Source organism: Mauremys reevesii, linkage group 10 (genome assembly GCF_016161935.1).
Source record: "Mauremys reevesii isolate NIE-2019 linkage group 10, ASM1616193v1, whole genome shotgun sequence".
NCBI lineage: Eukaryota > Metazoa > Chordata > Testudines > Geoemydidae > Mauremys > Mauremys reevesii.
The window spans coordinates 7,104,207-7,124,847 of NC_052632.1; the positions used below are offsets into that span (position 1 = coordinate 7,104,207).

A 20,641-nucleotide genomic window follows, 5' to 3' on the forward strand; every position below is an offset into this window, starting at 1 on the left:
AAAATAAAAGTGCTGGAGCTCCTCTCTCCATTTCCTCATATGAGTAAACACATATCTTCAAGTTTATCTGTTCCACTGGCTTTCACTAGAGTTAAAAAAAATCATTATAATGGAACTGCTATCCAGAGACACTGGAATGGGGCTGGGTTCAAACTAGAGCCCTAGTACCGACTCTCATATTTTACCAGGAGTCTTGCAGTGATTTTTCATGGTTACTTAAAGCCCCAAGTCTTGGAGTCATGTTTAATGGAAGTTGAGATTCTTACATAATAAACAACTTTCTAGCCCTTGTAGATGTGGAGAAAAGCTTTAAAACTTGTCCTAAGTGCACCCTAAACGACCCCAAAACCAGAAAGGCAAAGAACCCCCCCGATGTTCTTTTCATAAAACCTGCTGATTTTTAAGCCAATCTCATAATTTGCGGGAGGTCCTGATTTGTGATTTTTGAACGCTGGGGGTTGGCCGTCCTGGTCCAGAGTAACCATGTCCCCGGTGTCACTAGAGCCGCAGCCCAGGACTCAGGCCCAGGTAGCACTGTGGGGTGAGAGGCCCACGTGGGGAACAGGGGAGTCACTACTTCTTTGAGCGTCTGAGTGAAGACGTCTGCCTCGCCATCAGGGTTGCCTGACAAGTGTCACGTTACCCGCCGTACCAGTCATATGACCCCCTCGCTTATTATAGGTCACATGACCCCTGAAACCGAGGCCGTTGCCAAGAGCTCAGGTCACGTGGCACCACTGTTCCGCCTCGGTAGCGATGGACGCCGTCAGCTGTGAACGCTCACCTGTGTGATCACGTGGTCAGCGTGTGCGCTCCCTCCTCCCCCACCGGACGCAGGCTCCGCACCCGGAAGCGGGATCTCGGTTTGCTCCTCGCTGGCAGGACGCGGGAACGAGGCTTAGCGCTGGACACCCCCCACCCGCTGCAGCGCCGCGCGGGAGGAGCCGGTAAGGAGCGGGAGGGGTTCGTCCCCGCGGTGCAGCCCTACCCCCCCCCCCTTCTCTTTGGGGCAGGAAGCGGAGAAGCCAAGGTACCGCGATGTGCCACAGGGCTCTGCCCCCCCCCCCGTGCTGGGGGAGCGGAGGGGAGGGTACTCGTGGCCCCCCCGTGCCGGGGGAGGGGAGTGAATGGAAGGGGTGGGGGTGGAGAGTAGAGTGGGAGGGGAGGGGGCTCTTCCCCCCCCTCCCCCGTGCTGGGGGAGAGGAGTGATGGGGGGGGGGGTGCTCAGGAAGGTGGACAGAGATGGGACCTGTAATCTCATGTCCCAGAAGGTGCTGTTTTAACTTCCTGTGGTGGCACTTTTCACTTATCAGTTAGTAAGTTAAAGCGCCTGTAGCTGTTGTGACTAAACTGCCTTTACCAGTATGAGCACGGTTTTGTTTCAGACACACGATTTTACTGATTCAGATTTTGTGTCCATGGGAGCAGGAATAGCATGGCTGATGCAGCAAGAAACATCAGGAGAGCAAACATTTTGATGGGTGGGCTGAGTAATGGTTCTTACGGGTCTGTTTCTTACCGATCAAATGCAGCTTGAGGCAATAGCCGTCCAAACAATTGTTAACAGAATATATGCAGCTTTCCCTCTCCTGTGACAGGCTCAAAAGCAGTTCTGACCATCAGTGACCAAAAGTTACTACAGCTGTGTTGTGAATGAGTCACAAAAAACTTATCAGACACATTTTAATTCCCATTCCTGCTTATGAGATGTACATCAAGAGGCAACGTTTTCCTACATGTATTTGTTTAAAAGTATTAGTGTATTTGAATTAAAAAAACAAAAAACAAACCTGAACTGGCTTAATCATTAACCAGTCTGAGAGTTGTTGATATTCACTACATATGAATTGTATTGGATAGTTGATTGCCCAGCTAGGTTTCATGGCATTGTTTCTGTTCTGTGACTTCAAAGAGCGTGCAAGCATTAGTGGCACAAATATTTATGGGTGTGAACTTAGTATTCTGTTTCTGTGCATACTTGCATATGTTGCTTTGAATGTTCACAGAAAGTGAATTTCATACCATTGAAATTCATTTGCACAAACACTCTTGAGAGACAAACACAAAAGGGGTGCAGGCACGGTCAGAACAAACTTTAAAAACAGCAAATTTAAGGGGAAATGTTTTGCGGTGTTTCTAGTTATCGTTTGGTGGATGGCTTGCTTACATGACATGAGTTTGAGGATCTCAGTCCAGTTGCTAGTAGATAGCTGTCCACAGCACAAAACCTTCCACAAATGGCATTGATTGGGATCTTTATTAGCAGTCTCAGTAGTGATCCCAAGGTTTGAATGGGCATGGAGATTGATATGCTTTATCAGCCCAATGAGGGGGCTCCTTCAGGTCATTGTTGAGGTACATTGGCAGGACAGTGAGAGTAAGGAGGAAAAGTTTGAACAGATGCTGCCTGTACCCAGGATATGGATTGAGGACCCCTGTGTCCAAAGTTGTAACTGGCACCGATCACCATCACCTAATAATGGTACTAAAACAATAGGCAGAAGAAGAGAAAGATGAGACCTGATTATAGTTAGATTTCTAATCCTTTAACATACCATTCCTGAACATAGGTCCCATGTCAGTCATGTAAGTTTCATTACTACAAATAAGTAGGATCCTTTATAGAATATATGTCTGCACATTCTGAATGTTAATCTTATTAAGGCTTACCTACATGAGGAAACTGACTGGAATAGCTATTCCAGAATAGCTCCATGTAGGTACTCTATTCTGGAATAAAATCACTTTTATTCCAGAAAAATATTCCCATTTTAGAAGCATATTAATTATTCCAGAATAAAGTGATTGTTATTCTGGAATACTGTCCACACGGGAAGGTATTTTGCAATAGTTATTCTGGTCAGTTTCCCTATGTGGACAGGCCCTGAAGTTTTGACCGTTCTTTACAACAGGTATCACGTAATCTGAAGAGAGGATTTTTACATGTTTAAGATGCTTTTAAGTTAATTATATTTAAATGAGAGGTGCTATCTGAATACTTGACTAAATGGACTGTAGACCCATGAAACATAGGTACTTATACAGTCCATTGTCTGAACTGTGAACGAAGTACCAGCGAATTCAAATAGAGGCTACCTTGGAGCAGTTAATAAACTGGCTTAAAAGGAATGTTAAAATATAACTTGCTGTTTAAAAACGTCTTAAACCCTGCACTACTATCTTCCTTTTCAGGAGCTGCTACAGTGGAATGCTTTGTTATGAAAAGTTCTTATTGCACAAGACACCATCGATTGCTAATTAGAGGGTTAGTAGTAATCAATCAAGATACTGCATTTTCTGAATATCCCAAAGTGGCTATAATTAAAACTAAGGATAAGTAAACACGGCACAAGTTAGAAGACTGACGAGGAAGGACGGTCAACTGAGAAGAGGTAAAAACAAACTTATCCTGAAAGAATCCTTTGTATATACAATGAGGCTTCTATGCACTGGATTAGTGTAAACCTAGATTCTTGAGCTGAAACATCACATGTCTATGTTTCAGGTTTACGCAACCTCAGTTTCATCTAAACATCATGGGAGAGATTAAAGTCTCTCCTGACTATAACTGGTTCAGAAGTACAGTTCCTCTTAAGAAGGTATGTATGGGTTTTGTCCCGTTTATGAAGTGGTATCTTATTTCTGAAGGGTCATGGTATGCAGGGGTGGAAATTGCCTTTGTAGGTAATGGAAAATAGTCACTGAAAGTGGCAGATCTATGTATCGACCCCCTATGGCTCCCATCACCATGGTATTTGAATACTTAGTGAGTACTTTTATATTCACGTAACTTTCATTGGAGGTGGTCTGTTACCTCTCGTGGGATTCATGGTGCCACCTGAGCTTTGGTAGCCTTCTGGAAAGCAGTGCCTGTTGGGGGCCTCTCGTGGCAACAGATGTTTGAAGCTGAGATTAGAAAAAGGTTGTGGAGTTGAGAGGGCTGCCATGTACCATCATTGCTGGAGCTGCCGCTGGCTTTGCCCACTATGCCCGCCAATTCACATGCTTACACAGCACTACTGTCTTGACTCATGAAAATACTTTTGCTGTCAGCTTCACAAATTCATCCTGGGTTCTGATAGTCAAGCTATGGGTTCTTTCCATCTCACACATTACAAGTAATAATGGTGCTGCAGACCAAACTACCTCTCTGCAGGCCTATTGCCTCCAGATTATGCCCAAAATGGGTATGCACAGATGTAATTGCACTTAATTTGTAGACAGAGAGATAGCATAGGTGTGCTGATGTCATAATTTAGGCTGCATATTGTCATACTGGGGATTTAATGAGATGGAAAGAACGCCCGTGAGATTCAGTGAGTACGGAATACTGTGCCACTTTCTACAGGAACTGCATTGCATGGAAGCTCTTGTGCAAGTATAACTCTCCATTTGCTGATGATTGATTAAATGAAAATATGCATAAATTTTAGGGTAATCAATGAAGGTTTTATCTGAGCCTCAAAGTATGGGCATAGCTTTCTTTGCTGATTGCTTACTTCAAAATAAAAAACAGTCAAAGCTACCAGTGATGAATGCGGGAAGTGGGTGAGACCTAAACAAGCCAGTCTTGGTCTCTGAAGGGGGAAAAGCTCAGTTTTAATTATAGTTCATTGTGGGGGTTGTTTCTAGGAATAAGTCATTTCCCTCTTTGGCTGTGGTTGTTAGCAATATGGTCAGCATGGAGGAGGCAAGGTTCCCTGATGCATGAGGAGAGAAAACAGGGCTTGCCATCCCACTTCTTCCCTCCCCATTGCTGCTTTGTGCTGCCACCAAATCAACGTAGTGAGCTCCCACAGTTCGTTCTTTGTGGGGTAGTGGGGGTGAGAGGCTTGGAGATGTTAGGCTGCTTCTCACTGCTTTTCTTGCACCCGCCACGTGTTACCACTGCTACTTCTCCCGCTTCCTGCTGAGGTCATAGATGGAAGCCTGTTCTTTCTAGGAAGAGCCTTAGAGGGATGCTGAAAATTTAAATCAGTTTTTAAAGATTCTTTCATTCTTCCTCTGATCCTAGTTGAGTGATGCTATCTGTTTATAGCCATACTCCTTACTACTTGTGATCAGTAAAGGCCAAAGGGTGCAACGGGATATGGGCTGAGTACTTACTGTGGCGTACTGGCTAAATTCCACTGCAACTGGAGAAATGGCTCTTCACTTCCTCTTCTGAAAACTACCAGTACTTCTGGTGCAGAATGGCTTCTGCCTTCCACCCCACTGGCGATTGCATTTTCTGAAATGTGATAAGTCATTCCCATAGTTAATCTGCAGTGTTACAAAGAAAAGTGCTTTATAGATACAAGTTATGACTTGCAGATGTGTGTGGTGGGGAAGAAGGTTGGTTTTGTGGGTAGAGGACAGGGCTTGGAGCCAGGAGCCCTTGTGCTGTGTTTGTCATTCAGGAAGCCCTTGCAAAACTTTGTGCAAGTCATTTAAACTGCACATAGCCCAGTTTCCTGGGTTTAAAATGGGCTAGGGGTGGGGAGAATGCGGAGGATAAACTAACTCAACTTCATAAAAGTGCTTTGAGTGGAGTGTTCAGTCTCTTTAAAATGTTACACCGGCTCTCTGTAAAACAGTACGTCTTACTATCTAAAATATTATCCTGCTTAGAGACAGTCATAGGGTGAAATTCTGGCTCTATTGACGTCAGTGGGCGTTTTGCCATTTATTTCACTGAAGCCAGATTTCACCCAAAATGTAAATTCAATAATCAATCAATCCAGTGTGGTGGAACAGAACAGAAGGTGGTCAATAACCTGTCTGAATCAGCTGTTAATCAGTATGACTCAACTGCAACATTTATTGCAGATCCAAACACATCACAGTAAATCTACATATTATGTGGCTTTCTCAAATGGAACAAATGGTTGCCATACCCTGGGTGCCATTAATTGTCTGGCTTTGGGGAAAGTAATTAATTTAATCTCTCTGGGCCTCAGTTCCCCATCACATGTATTGAGTCGTGATCATTTCTTTAACACTTGCTAATATCCTCAAGTGAAGTACTCAGTGTAGGGCATGTTTCATTTTCAAAATTGTGAAGATATGCGCTTGTTACACAGACACACAGGGCCATGACGAGCAGATTCAATTAATAATCTTATATATCAGAGGAGAACTTTCTTTCACATAATGTAAACGTAGAAATGTGAGTTCCTTAGCAGTTCCAGGGCTCTGAGAAGTCCTGGCACTAAGTCCTTTCTAATTTCTTGGAAACTTTACAAAAACTACTGATAATGTGATAATCACACGCTCCCTGAACCTCAAGTACAGACTTCCTTGTAAATTACAGATTTGTTGTCAGCCAGGCATATTTTAGGATTTGTGATATGGCATTTCCGGAGTATCCATAGAGGAGCTGTACTGCTATGACAATGAGAGAGAGCTTTTGGTGCTACCAGTTCAATAAGTTGTAAATTTAAAATGGATCACAGATGCATAAACAGAGAGGTCCTGCATCTGTTGTACTGCATGGGCTTTATTTGGGGGTTTTATGGTCACTGAGTTTATTTGGCCTATAGTCCTGTACTACTGGTGAGTTTTGTACCTTTTAAAAAATATCCTAAATATACACAGCAGTATGCTTGAAAAGAAAACCCTGAAAACGTGAGATTGAGACTTCTCAAAAACTCTTATTCTTTAAAGATGCCGTTTGTGTAGGATTTTCATTCTTGGGTCTTGAATTCCTAGCATAAGACAGGCAGAACGCAAAGGTCTGAAGGCTTTTGGCCTGTAAGGGCAGCAGCAGTGGCCGGGGTCTAAGCGAGCCACTTCCTCAGCTGGTCATGTGCCGCTCTGCCTCTCCAACTTCTCTCCCTTGATCATTCTAGTGAACGCCTCCTTGACAGTAAATCAGCTCTGTCCCATTCCAGCTTGTACTGCTTTGGGTATCCTCTGTACAGTGTCCCTATCTTACAATCAGACCTCCGTTGTTTCAGATTAGTGGTCCCAATTTTCTGGGTCTATTTAAGACAGTAGCGTTGAATAGTCACCAGACCTGCAAGTTCTTGGCCCACCCCCATCTACCTCCATATATCAGGGCCTAGGAAAAAATGTCCGTGGCAGGGTGCCGTCCTTTCAACCCAGAACTTTGATGATGATTCTCAGTCGGAGAAGGATGTTCTTGGTGGTGTAGATTATCAGACCTTTAGCAGCCAGGGGCCTAGTCAAACCACAGAAGGAATTTTCCTCCTGGCCAAACATGTGCCACTACTTATGGTACGGTACAGGGATTGGCAACCTTTGGCACGTGGCCCGTCAGGAAAAGCCCTGCCATGTCCGCAGGCAGGTTCAGCCGATCACAGCTCCCACTGGCCGCAGTTCGCCGTCCCAGGCCAATGGGGGCTGCGGGAGCAGCGGCCAACATATCTCTGTGTGCACCGCTTCCCGCAGCCCCCGTTGGCCTGGAGTGGTGAACCATGGCCAGTGGGAGCTGCGATCAGCCGAACCTGCGAACGCGGCAGGTAAACAAACTGGCCCGGCCCACCAGGGTACTTACCCTGGCAGGCCGCGTGCAAAAGGTTGCCGATCCTGGGTATAGTATCTTCTAAGAGTCGGTCCTGTTTGTAAACAGAATATTGGGATGTTCCCATGATTGATTTCCTACACCAATTTTCATATGTAAAATTACTCTATCCGATACAAGGGACCAGAATGCCTGATTCAGGAAGGTGGTACGCTCAAACCGAACATTAGCTCAGCTGGGGTTATGTAACTTGTATATTGGTAAGGAAAAGATTCCTACATAAAACAATCTCTGCAAGCTGACACAATTCACTTCTTACTTCTGGCACTCGCACTGGACTTCAATTGTTCAGAACATCACAAACTTCCATAAGACAGTGACTATTCTATTAACTAAAACCATAGTGCTTAGAGAGAACGTAATCTAGCTTGTTTCAGATCGTCTGATCAGCTTCTTTTCTATTTCACAACCACAGTTCTGCCTCCAGATGTGTGTAGGCGGACAGTGTAAACATCACATTTATTAAACAGGCAAGGGGTGAAAAGTTATTCTGAAGGGGAGCAAAGGGTGAACTTGTTTGAAAGAAAAATCTTGTAGCACAAGTTTGTGAAACACATTACTAGAAACTGAATGGGAGATACTGGTATCAGGCTTGTACAAAGTTTCACTAAATTCTCTTCTTCCAGATCATAGTAGACGATGATGACAGTAAAGTGTGGTCACTATATGATGCAGGATCCAAGAACATCAGGTGCCCACTCATATTTCTTCCACCTGTAAGTGGAACTGCAGATGTGTTTTTCCAGCAGATTTTGGCACTGACTGGATGGGGTTACAGAGTTATTGCTGTGAGTATTCTCAATGCAACATCAAAATTCAGTGTTTGTTTGCTCTTATGTTACAGTAAATAAAACCAGAGTTTTAGATGCATCTGGTAAAGGTCAGCTTCTAAGTTGGTTTAGCTCATAATTTTTGGAGGAACCCAAGCAGAGAACTCCAGGGAAGGCTATACTAAGGTATATTCTGGGATATGTAACATGCTAAACTGGCCCTAAACCAAACCGTGTTCACTGAGTGAGAATGTGAAACATACAAAAATGTATATTAGATTTATACCTAGTGGATTAGTTCTGTGATGTGGTTTTTTTTTCTTTCTTTACTCCATGAACACCAGGAGTTGGAGTTTGCTGGTATCTCATTCATAGGGTTTTACCAAATTCACTGTCCATTTTGGTCATAGGACTTTTAAAATCATAAATTTCATGATTTCAGCTATCTAAATCTGAAATGTCAAGTTGTTGTAATTGTAGGGGCCCTGAGCCAAAAAGGAGTTGGGGGGTGGGGTGGAGTGGCAAGGTTATTTTAGGGGGAGGATTGCCATACAGCTGCTCTTACTTTGGTGCTGCTGCTGACAGCAGTGCTGCCTTCAGAGCTGGGCAGCTGGAGAGTGGCAGCTGCTGGCTGGGAGCCCAGCTCTGAAGGTAGAGCCGCTGGCAGCAGCAGCGCAGAAGTAAGGATGGCATGGTATGGTATTGCCACCCTTCTGTGCTTCTGCTCGTGGGGTGCTGCCCTCAGAGCTGGGATCCCAGCCAATAGCCACCGCTCTCCAGCCGCCCAGCTCTGAAGGCAGTGCAGAAGTAAGGGTGGTGATACTGCAATCCCCCTAAAATAACCTTACAATCCCCCATAGCCCCCTTTTGGGTCAGGACCCCCAGTTTGAGAAACGCTGGTCTCCCCTGTGAAATCTATATAGTATAAGGTAAAATCGCACACAAAAGACCAGATTTCACGGGGCTGGGGGGAGATCAGGTTTCACAGTCTGTGATGCGTTTTTCATGGCTGTGAATTTGGTAGAGCCCTACTCGTTCATTTCTCTTGGGGTTTTGTACAAGAGGAATTCTAAGTTTGCAGTTGACACTCTTCCCAGTGCAACAACTTCCCATGGCCTTGCTTTGTCTCCAGCTGGATCTCTGTTAGCGCCTCTCTGATTCAGCGTGGTGTATTGGTCAGGAAAATAACCATGGTGGTTGGCTTCTCTGAAAGGCCAACATAATGTGATGTAACTTTGGTCAAGGTACAGCCAGGCTACACCACTTAAGCATTACCCGGTGTCTAAAAATTGAACTGAATGGGTAATTTAACCTAAAGGCTCCAGTATGACTGAGCTGTCCTCATGTAGTTATGGGTCACTGCCCAACTTCAGGCCTTTACTACCTTTGTTTTTCCTTGGCCATTTCTGGCCCTGTTCTCCTCTTTCTATGTCTGCTTCCATCATAGTTTGCAACTTTCACCTTCCATCTTTCCAATGGAGCAAAGCTGATGGTGGTGGTTTTTTTATGGGTAGAATTTATAAGTCTTCCTACTGGATCAGACATTGATCAATCTGGTTTCCCTCCAGCAGTGACCAGTGTCTGTTGTTTCAGAAGGAAACCTTTCAGCTGTGCCTCTTGTTTGTAAGCCAGTTGTACAGTGGATGAGCGGTTGCCATCCTTTATCTTAAGAGAATGAGTTTACTGAAAAGGCGCACAACTTGATTACCCACTGTCTGAAAATATTAAGTCACAAGATTTTTTAGAAGGACTTAGTTGTAGTGTTTGTCTCAATGTCTCTCCGCTGCCGTGAATTCCACAGGGAGGATCTGAACTTTTTAGCAGAAGCCTTATTTATACACATAGTAATGTAGCTTTAAGTGACTCGCTCCATCTTTACTAGATAATGATTTTATTTCTGATGATTTTGTATGGTATGGAAACCCTAGAAACAACATTAGTCTATTGTACAACACAATGAGAATTATGCAAATCATCCAGTAATGATGTTGAATGTCTTAGCTACATCTGTTTGGCCAGGCTTTAATATGCAAGGCTTTAAATATTTTTTTTAAGCAGAAAGCTAAAAGGTGCTTCTGGAAATATGAAAAGAGCAGCTGCTCAAAGAACAGCTTCATTTAATTACTGATTATAGTTTCATTTTACTTTATAACTCTAGTTGCAGTATCCAGTGTATTGGGACCATCTTGAGTTCTGTGACGGATTCAGAAAACTACTAGACCACCTACAACTGGATAAAGTTAGTGCCCTGAGATTGACAAATAACGTGGGGTTACTATAAAAATGTTAGGTAAAAAAGCCTAGAGTTTATTAAGAACTAACATGCAGAAAATGTCCATGCTATGATGCAAGCTTATTAAAAACAAGAAATTCAAAATTGAAGCAAACACTATCCAAAAACTGTCCTGCTTTGATTCATTGGTCACTGCTTTCAGGAATTTTTTTTTAAACAAGCATGTTTTTTTATTAATTTCAGTTTTTAGTTAAAACCTCAAAGTTAATCCTATTAATTAATTACTTAGGTCTTTGGGGAAGATACAGTCTTTTTATTCTGTTTTATACAATACATGGCACAATGGGTGCTATGATAGTACAAAGAAACAATACTAATAGTAAGTAATGGTAGTAAATGACATCACATCATCAATCTTGAAATAAAATAGCTATTGAAGAGAGGTTAAAATAAGTGTTCATACCATATTGATTTTGGCATGACAAATATACTAAAGTCCTGATTTGAATTTTTGAGAGACACATGTTGCCTGTGCCTTTATTTTCAGTCTTTAAAGTATCTTCTTTTTTTTTTAATTACATCATCTGAGACTGTTCTAGATTTTTTTTTTTTTTGGTTGAAAATAAATTTTGAACGTCAGTTTTTCCTAAATAAGCTTTCAGCTTATGTTAGAATACAAGGAAAGGAATAACGCAATGTTATGTTTTTGTAATATGTTATACATAGATATTCAGGATACATTTAAATTGCTACATAACATGTACTTGTGTTTGGTTTTAAATTAGGTTCACCTTTTTGGAGCTTCTTTGGGAGGCTTTTTGGCTCAAAAATTTGCCGAGTACACACACAAGTCCCCTAGAGTTCAGTCTCTGATCCTGTGTAATTCTTTTAGTGACACTTCCATCTTTAACCAGACATGGACTGCGAACAGGTGAGAAATATTGATAAAATGTAATGTCAGTCTTTGACTGTTATTACATTTTATAGTAAAATTTCAGAGTTTTAGACAAATGTAGTTTGAAAAACAGATTACTTGCTGGTAATCTGAGCGAGCAATGGTAAAACAGGTGGCAAAATACTTTAAAAAGCCATGTTACAGGGAAGGTGCACATTTTCACAATCAGGATTTTGAAACCTGGAATTTTAACATTGGAGAGAAGTTTGTTTTTTGTCTTAAACTTTTATGACTGATATAATCAGACTTGGGAGCAGGGCCGGCTTTAGGACGTGTGGGGCCTGATTTGAAAGAGCTGCTGCTGAAATGCTGCCAAAGACAGTGGAAGCGATTGAGCTGCCGTCGAAGATAGCGGTGGCAATTCGGTGGCAGCTCAATCGGTTGCCGCTGTTTCCGGCAGCACTTTGGCAGAGGGTGTGGGGCCCCTCTTCCAGATGCTGCGGGGCCCAATTCCCGGGAGTCGGGGGAATTGCCCTAAAGCCGGTCCTGCTTGGGAAAGACTGAGTTAAGACTAGATCTTTGTTTTGCCTAGCGGGTATATATTAAGCTTAAATGAAACCAATACTTGCTGAAGAATACATTTAAAATACACTCTCGAAGAATAAACTCAGTAACTTTCAGTGTATATATTCCTATACATGCAGCTCTCCATTATTTTAAAAGCTTATGCAATCATTGCCCTAGTGAAGTCCTGCACAAACCACTTGATTTGAAATGAAACTCAAATGTTTTGTTTTTGGGGGTGGGGGAGGGGAAGAGAGGAGAAACCAGAAAACACCCTTTTAATTTTTTGAGATCTTTAAACTTAGAGATTCATGTGATCTCTTGTTTATATTTCAGCTTTTGGCTAATGCCTGCATTTATGCTGAAGAAAATTGTTCTTGGAAACTTTGCTTCTGGTCCTGTAGATCCTGTAATGGCAGATGGAATCGATTTCATGGTTGATAGGGTAAGTGAGTCTTGGATGTCTCATTCTGGTAATGTTGGGCATGGTTAACCTTGCTTCTAGAGATAGCATAACATATATGCCGTAGGTACATTGCTGACATCTTTACTTACCTAATATAAAGGATGAACAATAAGTGGCAGACCCTGAGCTAGTGTTACTTTGCATAGCTCTATTGAGGTGCAGTTATGGCAGGGGAGAGGTGGTCCCCCACCCCCAGACCAGATGATGGAGGGGTGGCCAGAACAAATGAGTGGCATTGTGACCCCATGCAGCAGGGTGTAAAATTATTTGTTCAGATTTGGCCTGGCCACCCTCCTCCGTGCCCCGCATCACGATGGCATCACAAGTGTTGTGGCAACCTCGTGCATGGGGTTGCAGTGACACTCAAATTTGGGGCAACTGGACACCTAACCTAGGTCCCGCTCCTTAGCAAAATTTGGGTTGTGCCCATTTCTTCAGCTATGTTACCATAAACCTCCCCACATGAAACTGAATTCATAGCCTTTATTTCCATGTATTGACAGCTGGAAAGCCTGGGCCAGAGTGAGTTAGCATCGAGGCTTACCCTCAACTGCCAGAACTCCTATGTGGAACCTCATAAAATTCGAGACATTCCTGTAACTATTATGGATGTAAGTTTTTGGTTTTTTTCTTTTAGCCTATTGCTTCACCTGGCTGGATTGAGTAGGGTTTGGCTATTCCATGAGCAACTGGAATACTTGATCACCTTTGTAGAACAAAATGTGGAAGATCTAATTTCATGTTAGATGTTGCTTTCTACTTATTATGCAACACTATGAATTAACTGTAAGACGTCACTGGGGTATCGTGCACAATACAATCTCAGCTCATGGTGCTATAAACTAGGGCAGCATGACTTCCATTTTCTGGATTATGACATGCCTATAAAATTTTAGTTGCTCTTTAAAAATACAACTGTTCTCTATCCCTATTAACTTCAGTGTCACGTTGAGGTCAAACTAATAACTGAGGCAGATGTGAACAATATAGGAAATCACTCCTGAGCTAATATTGGAGGGCAAAGCCTAGCACCTCTCAAATAAGCATCAAAGGATATGTGTAATTTATTTTATACAGTAAGACCGTGGGCTTTATTCTTGAAGATGGATTTCACTGTCAGGCAAATATCATGTCACAAAGAAGCTAAAAGCAGTGAGGTGACTGTTAGAATAATTCTCGTATGCCATGGTAAATAGCTACAGAAAACTTGATTGGCTTCAGAGTTACTCTGTGATTGTTTTCAAGGTGTTTGATCAGAGTGCACTTTCAACTGAAGCGAAAGAAGAAATGTACAAACTGTACCCCAATGCCAGAAGAGCTCACCTTAAAACAGGAGGCAATTTCCCTTATCTCTGCAGAAGCGCTGAAGTCAATGTCTATATCCAAGTAAGCCTCTGAAATTCAAACCTTTCCTAGCAACGTGTTTAGAAACGTCCCAGCAGAGTCTTGTCTTTCTCATACCCTCATCTGCTGCTGCTCCCTAACCTTTGGGAGCTGCAGACACTGAACCCAACTGGTGCAGAGGAGTCGGGGCTACACAGCAGCCACACTTGTTGGTCCTGGGTTTGAGGTTGGCTTTCATGTGCCTGATATCTCTGCACTCCCCCTGAGCTCTTGTATTCCATGTAGGTGGAGCAAATGTTGGTGTATGAACTAATGCTATGTTTTGACTGAACTATAATGGGGACTGGTTCCTGGATTTCACTGGCAGGGGAGGTGTGCTGCTTTCCTCTTACCTGGTACCTTACCCATCATCCTGTATTACTGCTTCAGAGTTCCTTTTCATGTCCAACAGATACACTTACTGCAGTTCCACGGTACACGATATGCTGCCATTGATCCTTCTATGGTTAGTGCAGAAGAACTGGAAGTCCAGAAAATCAAGCTTCACAGCAGCAGTGAACAAGAGCAGCAGTAGCTTTCTCACAATCAGTTAAAGCAGTGAACCAATCTGGTTGTCTTCCTGTATATAATCAGCTGTTTCCAATCTGCCTTTTCTTATGTTAGCCGGTTATCACTGTGTAACTCCAACAGGCTTGATATTATTCAGTGTAATGCAATCGAGAACGGTAATCTACAGCGGTGTAACAGGATACTTTGGTTTAAGTTTGTCTTTGAATGTAAGGAAGTACCTTTGAGAAGACTCCAGTTTTAAAGAATTGAAATACATTTTGTTACCAAAGTCTTCACCACTACGTTCTTAAAACGGAACCCCATTTCTTTTTTATATTTTTATTTAGCTGTATATATTGCACATGCAGGTTGTATACTTAAAAGCTCATTTATAATTTTGTTGAATATTTGGATTAAAAAATGCTGAAGTGCCAATGTTGACATCACTTATTTGGTTCATAAGTTGTGTTGCAAGTTAGTTACTTTATTTCTACCTGAAATATAAAGCATTACAGTTTTTAACTTTCTTGCTAGCTGTAACAATGGTTTTCAATAAAACTTCAATTTCAACAAGTGGCTTTTTTCTAATTGACTAAATAGAATTACTGTAGCTTAACGTGATCTTTCAGAGCTGCATGTGGATGTAAATAGCATCAAAGTGCAGTGCTACCATCAGAAAAGGTCTGAAGGATGTTAAATTCTACTTAGATTTGCTTTAAGGGTGTTGATTGAACAGTAAAACAGCTTGAATCATAGTGAATTCCAATTTAATTGGGTTGGATAAGAGTGTTTTCAACATGTGGATGTGAATTTTAAAAAGCATCACCCATCACCTTACAGGAAAAAATATTCTAGTTTATTGGAGAACAGATTTTATTTCCCCTTTAAACACTGTAAAAAATACAAAACTTCACATGACAAATTGCTGAGTGCTTAAGAAAAGTGCGCTCTTTGTGAGGGTTGGTATAAAGAACAGGTGATTACCTCTTCCGTACTGAAATCGGGTAAAGCACGTACTGGCACTCAAGGCTAGGCTACCTTTGTGGCGAGAACATGTTAGCCTATATGCTGACATTTTCCCCTTTAGGGAATATGCAGCTGTTTATGCGCCAAGGAGGGGAACTGACTCTTCAAATCCCGCTCACTTTTGAGTTGTGCACTTTTAGAGCACAAAGTTAGAAGTGGTTCATCTACATAAGGTAAAATGAATTGGGAAAGTATTGACTCTAACAAAAATGGATTTTGGTTTCCCTAAATTGGGTATTTGTGTGAAGATGGTTCAAATCTACAGTAGGACTTTAACCTTGGAAAGGGCAAATAACAAACATTCAATTGCACAGGACTATGGGAGTTGTAGCCTTTCAGATGTCAGCTAATGGGAAACTGAGGCTGTGGGATCCAAAATCTGATCCCTCTTTTAATATGGTCCAGGTAATACCCCCCTTCCCCCAAACAAATGTAATGATGCCAGCAGCTAAACAATTGAGCATTCCTCCCACAATAAACCATAGGTGACGTGGACAAAAACCGAAGATGTTTGGGTAAAGAACACATCTTACTACATCTTAAATAGAAAGGTTCTCCACTTTGTAACTTATAAAAGACAATTAAAAAAAATTATACCTACAAAAAACGAGATGTAAACAAATTACAGTAAGAAAATATCAGTCCTAATTGGAACGTAGTCACAGTATCACAAATGACTTTTCACCTTGCTTGTATTATAGTCACCAGCATCTATGCAACAGCAAATAAACCCCACACTTGTATAAAGATGTTTTAAAATTAGCATGTGCTGATGTCTCGTAGTTTACCTGATCTCAAGTGGAAGCAGCAGAAGTGCCACCTGTCATGACAAGAAGCCCTTAAAAGTTTTATGGCCACTTTTTGGTGAATAGTTCAATGCTTCAGGTTCAATCACTGTAGTTTCTAGGAAAAAGGCAGCATCGGACAGTCATTTCCCCTTCAGTTGTTACATTGCTGAACACTTCCTCGGAGAAGTGGATTCTGCATTTGCCTTTTTCCTAATGCTTTCTGTAAAAACAAACATCATAGGTGTTTTTCCTCTCACCCATTAGGGGAAGTGAAATGAAAAATAGCACTTGTACCTTTGTGCTGAGTGGCAACTTGACATCAGCGCTTTTTTTTTTTAAATTTATTTTTATTTTACTCTGAGGGGTGTCTACTCAGTCTGGTTTTTAATCCTAGTTACTTAACAAAGGTGGTTCTACATGTATGGGTGTGAGTATTTTTGCTCTAGTAAATGATTCTGATGAATGGGAGGTACAAAGCGGCAGGAGATATGACCCAGCAGTATGTGTAAACGTGTGTACTCCATAAAACAAGGGGGAAAAGACAACTTCCTAGGTACTAGAGGAGTTTGAGGCTGTTAATAGTTTAAGGTTCTGTATTTAGAAAAAGGACTGGCTATACTTACATTATGCAACAGCTATAGAAATTAAATCAAGTATTAAAAGGTTAATTCAAATGGTGCTAAGTTTGTATTATTCAATGTAAGAGGAAAGTGATGGATTGTTACCTGCTAAGTCTCTTCTACAAATCCCCACCAGGCCTTCGTATAGTCCTTTGATTGGATTTTCTCCTGCCATGATCACACCATGAAGCCAAATAAGCAACATTCTGTGGCCATGCTCCCTGTAGCTTTTAGTACCTGGTAAGAATGATACATGGATGAAACTGTATTTCACTCTGTATGGTGACCGTAGACTGCATCAAATTCTGACTTGATACACATGGAACTCCCTTCAACTGTGGTGGGAGTTGAGGGAATGGATGGGAGGGTAAATTTGGCCCTATTTCCTGCCCAGCCCCACACTTTTTTTTTTTAATTGAAGCAATCTTGTATGGAAATTAAACCTGCTCTTTAAACAGCAACTCCAACTTCTTAAACCATGTGGACTCACAGCTGCCTGCACTCACACCAGGTAGCATATTGGTTCTGCTTTTGGCAGGGACAGAATGGGTTGGTGCTACAGTAGCTTTGATTCAGTCTGCATTTTGTAAGTGTAAATATTTCATGTTCTGCTGTTTTGCTGAATAACTTTCTCAGGTCCTTAAAAACAGAGCCTCGTTTCCCCCTTTCTGCACTGTTCTATGTGTGGCTCTACAGGAGGACAGACATCTTCCTAGCTGCTGCCCTGGCAGCATTCCCTGCTCTCCTGGAAGGACAGAGCTCAAAAGCTGCACAGATATTTAGAAGGTTTCAAGTTGCAGGAAAGATAATGGTCTCTAATCTATTGGCCTAGTGATCTATCTGGGCACACTAAGGGTTACAATCTCTTACTGATGGGACATGCTTACATCTCATCTGAAAATATCCCAGCAGTGACATTCCCATAACCTTCATAGTGTGAATTTCAAAGCACCTCTGTCTTTGCTTAACTCTTAATCCACAACTGCAGCTCCCTGACAAAACAGGAGTAGGAAACAAGGCACAGACATCAGGGAAGTGAATGAAATCGTGATTAGCTGAAAGGATTGGGTCAAAATAGGTTGACTTCAAGAAATCTGGCCCCTTAGAAGACTTGGTACCACATTCAAAGTAATGTCAAAGATTTAATGGAATAGGCTGCCCCCCCCAAAAAAAATAAAAAATAAAAAATGGGTATGTGCGCGCTTCACATAACTTCGTTATGACAACCCAGGTCCTTGAACTGGAAGTTTTATGAAAGCCGCCTGCAAGTAAATGACTGCATTTGGCAGAGCATGTTTCATGCAAACTTATGACTCTTTGGGCTCTTCCATGCTTCCCCTCAGAGCTGTGATTTGCAAAGAGGGCTATTTCCAAGCTCAGAATGCAGTCTGTCCTGACATACCCTTCTAACTGCCCCCACAGTGCAACGTGTGCTGAGCCAAAAGGGAAAAGTGCCCATTCCCCAGGAGGGCAGGGGTACGTTCCTGGGGTCACAGCGCAGCTTTCTCTTTGGTGGCCCTCCAAATGCTCTTCACTAGATTTGCTCCCAATTGCTAGAGGTGCTAGAGGTCAGCGAAGGGCAAACTGACCCAGTGGGGGCCAGGGTCTTTGGTGGAAGTTGGCTCCCTGTAAGACCAGGGCACTGGTAATAAAATCTCACTGTTTAAAGTCCGTGGTCTCCCTGTGCAGAAGAATAAGGATCGTTTACCCACTTGCCTGAAAATGCCCACTCAGTAGGAAGGTGTTCAAACCTGACTCGCTTTGTCAGTTACAGCAATCAAGTTCCCTGTAGGGACAAGAACTCCTAGGCTTGGGGTTTCTCTATAGCAGGCAGGGAGAGGCAGCAGCCCCCTTGTTTAGGAGCTGTGGATTTTCCTACTAGCCATTTTCAGGTGAGTACACGTTTTTCCTATTTCTTTTATAAAGTGTTTCAAACGCAATCTTGTGGCTGCTCCATCTGAACCAGGTGGCTTCCTTAGCATGTGGCCCAGTACCACTGCTGGAGAATTATCTACTAGCAATATATAGATTAAAGTAAAGGGATGGAAATGCTTGACGTAAATGAGATGCCATCTGATTTATACCTGCCCACTGCTGCTCAATGGCTCTGATATGTGCATCAGTGAATTTCCAGTAATGTGCAAGCTTCTTCCATTCGCTGGGTTTGAGGTATTTAGTAGCTAATCTCCACATCACTGAGCGAATGTGCTGTGTTTCCAGCCTGTGATCTTGTTTAAAGGTTAAGTGTTTTGCCACCCAGGAGTCGGAGTCACTGTTGAGATTGTCCTACGATGTTAAAATAGAAGTTTCAGTGAGAGGCTTCACATTTCTTTTAGGCTGAGAGAAACAACAACACCCCAAACATCATGACTCTGAACAATGAATCCCTTCACTTCCAAAAAGTGATTTAACTTTCCTGCTAGCAGTGCTGTGCTGAACTAGTCGCATTACCTGATTATAGGCTATAACGTTTCCCTTGCTGACGTTCTGATGACACTGGATTGTTAGCAGCAGCAGTAGCATAATCCCTAGTAACGCCCATGTGTTCTTCCAGCAATAGACCTACCATGCTTTTGTTTGTAATGGCTGGTCTGTAATATCCCACAGCCTTGCCACTGGGGCAGTTTAAGTTCATTCTGACATAGCACGTTTCTGTTTTACTAACTGTCCTGTTTCATCCTGGCCCAATTAAATAAATCTTGTTCATGGCATCCTGGCTACAGAAGCCCACGTAGGTAACAATTTGCATTTCTACAGAGCCTTCTGTCTGATGCTCTTGAATAACATGCTTCAGTAACATGAGAGAAAGCTCACAACTGCCTGTGATGTAGGCAAGTAGTGTGAGGAAATGGAGAGGGGAAGTGACTGCCCAAGGCCACACAGGCAGCCTGTCCAGGGGCCTGGAATAGAATCCGATAGCCTGGCTCTAGGCCTTCACTGCAAGACCATCCTCCAAGAAACCCTGCTGGGATTTCCAAGAAGGCCTAAACAGGTTAAGTGCTTGGGATGGTGATCTGGGGAACCTATTTACCACTGAACAAATCTGGCTGATAATACCGTGTTGCTATGAAAGCTGTGGTATCAGGAATGCCCTTCTGTCGCTGTGTATCTACCATTCTGATAAGCCTGCCTCCCAGACCAGGGACAATGCTGGGCCATTAGATCTCAGCTATGGTCTACTCAGAGGGAAGCACCTTGAGCCAATGGGTTTGTTTGAGTTGGGAGAAGATACTTCCTCCTCTGGTCTGAAGGAAGCAGGGGAGTGGAGAGAGCTGCAGTTCTCCAGCTTGGAGACAGGGCTGACAAAGCAGGCAGTTATAACTCATGGGAGGTGGAGGGGAGACACACAGAGAGAGACAGAGACAGGAAGTTTTGGGCAGGTAGAAGGAAGGGGACGGACTGGCCAAGGGAGAAGTGAGGTGCGAGAGAAGGCTCTGTGTTTCTGAACCCAAGCCATGTGCTGCAACAGGAAGACACTAGATGACCCCATCTCCCAGAAGACTTTGGAGTGGTGGGGAAACTGAGGCAAGAAGGTGCTAGGTTTGTCGATTTTGGTTGGATGTAGTTTTGGAGGTTTCATCACATGACAATCTTTAATTGAAGATTCATCTTTAATTCCTGGAGACTCCAGGACATTCCTGGTAGGATTTTTTTTTTTTTAATAACTTTGTGTATCTCGTGCTATTAAAGAAAGAGCAATAATGTGTTAGGATCCTGTGCAGAGTGTCTGTACGTTATCTGCTACACCTAGCACGTGTCCCTGCGAGCAGTAAACTAGAGCCAGAATGCTCATGCAGCAAGAGTTTTGGGAGAAGGTGTTAAACTATGAGCGTATCTTGGAGGTCAGCATTGGTTCCAGGG

At 42.7% G+C, this 20,641-nt stretch overlaps 2 protein-coding genes across 7 annotated transcripts in view; one reads left to right on the top strand and one right to left on the bottom strand.

The window, feature by feature from the left end:
* Nucleotides 1-714: 714 nt before the first annotated feature.
* SPG21 (SPG21 abhydrolase domain containing, maspardin) lies at nt 715-14,661 on the top strand. Of its 2 annotated transcripts, none has more exons than XM_039490771.1 (10): nt 715-947; nt 3,193-3,392; nt 3,506-3,599; nt 8,152-8,313; nt 10,454-10,534; nt 11,314-11,459; nt 12,324-12,432; nt 12,957-13,064; nt 13,699-13,839; nt 14,249-14,661. In XM_039490771.1, exons 3-10 carry the CDS (start codon nt 3,537-3,539, stop codon nt 14,369-14,371), a joined length of 933 nt encoding a protein of 310 aa, XP_039346705.1. In that variant the 5' UTR covers nt 715-947; nt 3,193-3,392; nt 3,506-3,536; the 3' UTR covers nt 14,372-14,661. The 2 variants fall into 2 exon arrangements, with proteins under 2 accessions (XP_039346705.1, XP_039346706.1); XM_039490772.1 differs by having other exon boundaries at nt 943-1,030.
* Nucleotides 14,662-14,686: 25 nt separating this feature from the next.
* The window catches only part of ANKDD1A (ankyrin repeat and death domain containing 1A), a 29,912-nt gene continuing 23,957 nt past the window's right edge, over nt 14,687-20,641 (bottom strand). For 3 of the 5 annotated variants that reach the window (XM_039490768.1, XM_039490769.1, XM_039490766.1), the window contains 3 exons: nt 18,865-19,066; nt 16,886-17,017; nt 14,889-16,380 (listed from right to left, as the gene is read on the bottom strand). In XM_039490768.1, coding sequence (XP_039346702.1) covers nt 16,319-16,380; nt 16,886-17,017; nt 18,865-19,066 — 396 coding nt within the window. In that variant the 3' untranslated portion in view covers nt 14,889-16,318. Of the gene's footprint in view, nt 14,841-14,888; nt 16,381-16,885; nt 17,018-18,864; nt 19,067-20,641 lie in introns of those variants that run through there. The other 2 variants (XR_005585333.1, XM_039490770.1) reach the window with 2 other exon arrangements.

What these genes read in the sequence shown, in the direction of transcription:
- SPG21 (XM_039490771.1), top strand. Translation starts at nt 3,537, where the DNA reads ATGGGAGAGATTAAAGTCTCTCCTGACTATAACTGGTTCAGAAGTACA. An exon ending in TTCCTGTAACTATTATGGAT is followed by an intron (nt 13,065 to 13,698) that starts GTAAGTTTTTGG and finishes ATTGTTTTCAAG; the next exon opens with GTGTTTGATCAGAGTGCACT. An exon ending in AAGTCAATGTCTATATCCAA is followed by an intron (nt 13,840 to 14,248) that starts GTAAGCCTCTGA and finishes CATGTCCAACAG; the next exon opens with ATACACTTACTGCAGTTCCA.